Source organism: Conger conger, chromosome 16, assembly GCF_963514075.1.
Source record: "Conger conger chromosome 16, fConCon1.1, whole genome shotgun sequence".
In the NCBI taxonomy this organism is placed as follows: domain Eukaryota; kingdom Metazoa; phylum Chordata; class Actinopteri; order Anguilliformes; family Congridae; genus Conger; species Conger conger.
In genome coordinates this window covers 9,283,499-9,287,186 of record NC_083775.1, presented here as the reverse complement: position 1 = coordinate 9,287,186, position 3,688 = coordinate 9,283,499, and the positions used below count along the sequence as shown (strand labels likewise).

Below are 3,688 nucleotides of genomic sequence, written 5' to 3'. Positions count from 1 at the left end.
GAGGAGTGTGTACTGAGGAGTAAGATGGCACGATCTCACCAGGAGCGTTCAGCGTTTGTCTCAACATTCCAGGAGAAAACTTTGCACACCGCCAGAGGACGCGACATCCAAAACAACAACAAATAAACAAACACTACAGCCACTTCTTCAGGGGAATTATAAACGGATTAAACATAGTATTCCCAAATCTGGCGATTTCTATCTTTGTTTCTGGCAAAAAAAGTGATGATGTCAATTATCTTTGCAACAATATGCGATCCTATCTGAGAGAATTGATCCAACACAAAGCTTTGTTTTGTCTACAGACACTGACAGGAACTCAGAGTGCTGGTTTAAGTCTTTATTATTTTGGGAATATAAAAAATGCTGGAGTATTACTTGTTTCCAGATTACACCAACTGACCTGGTGACTGTACACCTTGCCGGATTTAGCATTTTTCTCAACTTCCAAAAGCCTACAGGAACCATATGACCATGTCTAATCCTGCTTTGTGAACTTGCTGAGATTCATGGCTGGCTTGGACTGATCAGGTCTATTGTTGCCCGTCTGTCTGTCTCCGAGCCTGATAATTACTCTATAAGGATTGTGCTGCGGGCATGGCAGTATTTTAGTGGCTATCAAAATTTAATTGAATGTTCTTAATTGCCTCAGTCGATACTGCTTCTTCCCCGGGGCGCTGTTGAAGGGTGATTCGTTTTCACCGGAGAGACACTTTTAAATCACCGTCACATTTTTAAAAAATCCATTTGTCAATTTTATCCTTTTAGAGGCCAACGCATATTTAATTTTTAATTTATTTATTTATTTATTTTTTTACCTGGGAGACCTGCCACTTCGCCCTGCTGTCGTGAACTTGGAGGACAGCTCAATATGGCCGCCCTTCCCACCGTCCTGTGCCTGGCCCTGGCCCTGGCCCTGGCCCTGGGTCCCTCCACGCTGGCCCAGAACGGCAAGCAGGCAGAGCTGGACGGCCAGGGGGCCAATCAGACGGCGCTGCCCACGGGCGCCACCGAGGTCACCCTGACCACGCCCGCGGGCGAGGTGGAGGAGCAGACCGCCCCGTCCATGGGCAGCCGGTGCTGGGGCTACTACGACGTCATGGGCCAGTGGGACCCGCCCTTCAACTGCAACGCCGGCATCTACCTGTTCTGCTGCGGCTCCTGCTTCTACCGCTTCTGCTGCCAGTTCCGGCAGCACCGCCTGGACCAGACGTCCTGCAACAACTACGACACGCCCGTCTGGGCCAACACGGGCAAGCCGGCCTCGCCCATCACCGAGGTCCACGAGGAGCCCGACCGCGACCGCACGCACATGATCGTCTACATCATCTGCGGGGTGGTGGCCATCATGGTGCTGGTGGGCATCTTCACCAAGCTGGGCCTGGAGAAGAGCCACGGAGGCCAGGCGGACGTGACCCAGTCCAACTCCAGGTGAGGGGGCGCTTGTGTTGGGCGGAGGCGGCCGAGATAGGGGCGAACTGTGTGTGTGTGTGTGCGTGTGTGTGTGAAGGGGCCGTTTTAGATAAGAGTGATGGGTTTTGGAGGAACAAACTTTCAGGAGGTGAGAAGGTTACAGAGGGATGAGAGTCTATTTCGGGAGACGCTTTTTGAGGGGAGAGAGGAGACGAGGCTGTGATTCGGGTTTCAGAAGCGGGGCGACGGGGGGGGAGATCGGAGAAACTAATTTTCGTGAGGGGAGGTGGCTCTTCCGGGATGAATGCGAGTTTATTTTGGGAGATGCTTTTGGACTCAAGGATGTTGGGTGAGCTGCTGTGGATCATTGATTCTGGTTGGATCATTGCCACAGCCATTATTGGCCCCAGGGGGTGGATAGATGGGTCAGGCAGCATTTACCAAACGAAAATGATAAAGTTATTAACCGAAAGGTCAAACCAGGGGCGAAGCAGCAGAGGGTTCTGAGGAGTGGAAGGGGGAGGGGGGCAGGGGGGGCATGTAAACAGGGCGCAACCCCCCGCCCCCATCTGTTTTCGTGGGGGGAGGAGAGATCGGTGGCAGTGGAACCCACAGGCACTGCCGTCCAGCGGTCCTGCGGTATCGACACGGCCAATGACAGAGCGGCCGGGGAAAGGCCAATGCGTCCAGCCGCGGGACGGGCGATTATTTACCGTGATTTACCGCCCGCCCCGGCCCTCCTGCGGGCCCGCGGGGCCCTCGCGGAGGCGGCGTCCCATTGGTCGGCCCGTGAAACGCGAGCGCGCAAGTCCCACTGCAGTCGTCCGCGCCATCGATTGACAGGGACCCCGATCTGAAGGTTGCGCGAGAGCAACAAGCACCGCCGGCTCCTCGTGCCTCCTCTGCTGGAAGAGGAGCAAGGTCGCCGCGCGCAGCCACCCGATATCCATACCGTCACGGAGAACGGCGAGGCTCAGCCTCTTTCACGCCGCCGGGGCTTTGGGCCGCCGTACTCTCCCCTCCGCCGTCTCCCCTGAACTTGGAACGGTTGGTTGAACGATGTCGCTAAAGCTACCCCCCCCCGAAAAAAAGCAATGCCCTTAGTTCAACGAGGCTATGCAAGCTGATTAGAACTCAGTTATTGCGAATAAACACGTTACCCCCGGCGTGAGGGCGTGAATGGTAGACGGCGTTCCGCGGCAGGTATTTCGAGACGCCCTCCAGACGTCGTTTCGTTCCGAGCGGCGGCACGAGTTTGTGTTGATACCTGAGAGTGGAACCGGAAACCGCTTCCCGTTCGGTGTGTTTACGCCAATAACTGTCGGTTTTGAACGTGTGTAAGATTATATTCATATCACGCTGAATTTCTGCGAGTTGTGCGATTATTGGTCAGGCGTCGAGCGTGTTTACAGCGGGGTGCAACTGTTTGTAGGACGGTCGATGTGGTGCGTGTGCCTATTGGGTAAAAATAACCCCTGTGAAGGCAAACTCCACAGCGAGTACACAGACGGGAGGACAGTTAGCGCTCACAAATGAAATAAATCATAATTGTGTATGAATGCCACTTTATTTCCACTTGGGTTCAGCTGCTGGGTTTGAGTCTGTGAGCAGATGTGCTCATCTCCATCGAAGCAGTTATGATATCTGTTCATAAACACATTTTTGCCCTTTCCAATACCCTCAGAGAATGAGAATGTGTGTGTGAGAGGGAGAGTGACTGAGCGTGTGTGTGTGTGTATGTGTGTGTGTGTGAGAGCGAGAGAGAGAGAGAGATTGTGTGTGCGTGCATCTGCGTGTTTATGTGTGTGTGAGAGTGTGAATGCGGTGTGTATATGTTTGTGTGAGAGAGAGCGAGATAGTGTGTGACTGGTGTATGTGTGTGTGTGTGTGTGTGTGTGTGTGTGTGAGAGAGAGAGAGAGAGTGTGAGTGCGTATGTGGTGTGTATATGTGTGTGAGAGTGTGAGTGCGTATGTGGTGTGTGTATATGTGTGTGAGAGTGTGAGTGCGTATGTGGTGTGTGTATGTGTGTGAGAGTGTGAGTGCGTATGTGGTGTGTGTATGTGTGTGTGAGAGAGTGAGTGCATATGTGCTGTGTGTATATGTGTGTGAGAGAGTGAGTGCGTATGTGCTGTGTGTATATGTGTGTGAGAGAGTGAGTGCGTATGTGGTGTGTGTATGTGTGTGAGAGAGTGAGTGCGTATGTGGTGTGTGTATGTGTGTGAGAGTGTGAGTGCGTATGTGGTGTGTATATGTGTGTGAGAGTGTGTGTGTGTG

At 53.0% G+C, this 3,688-nt stretch overlaps 1 protein-coding gene across 1 annotated transcript in view; it reads left to right on the top strand.

Annotated features, from left to right (window-relative positions):
• Positions 1-871: 871 nt before the first annotated feature.
• LOC133115354 (protein shisa-8) overlaps positions 872-3,688 on the top strand; it is a 41,898-nt gene continuing 39,081 nt past the window's right edge. The window contains 1 exon segment of the mRNA XM_061225223.1: positions 872-1,431. Coding sequence (XP_061081207.1) covers positions 872-1,431 — 560 coding nt within the window.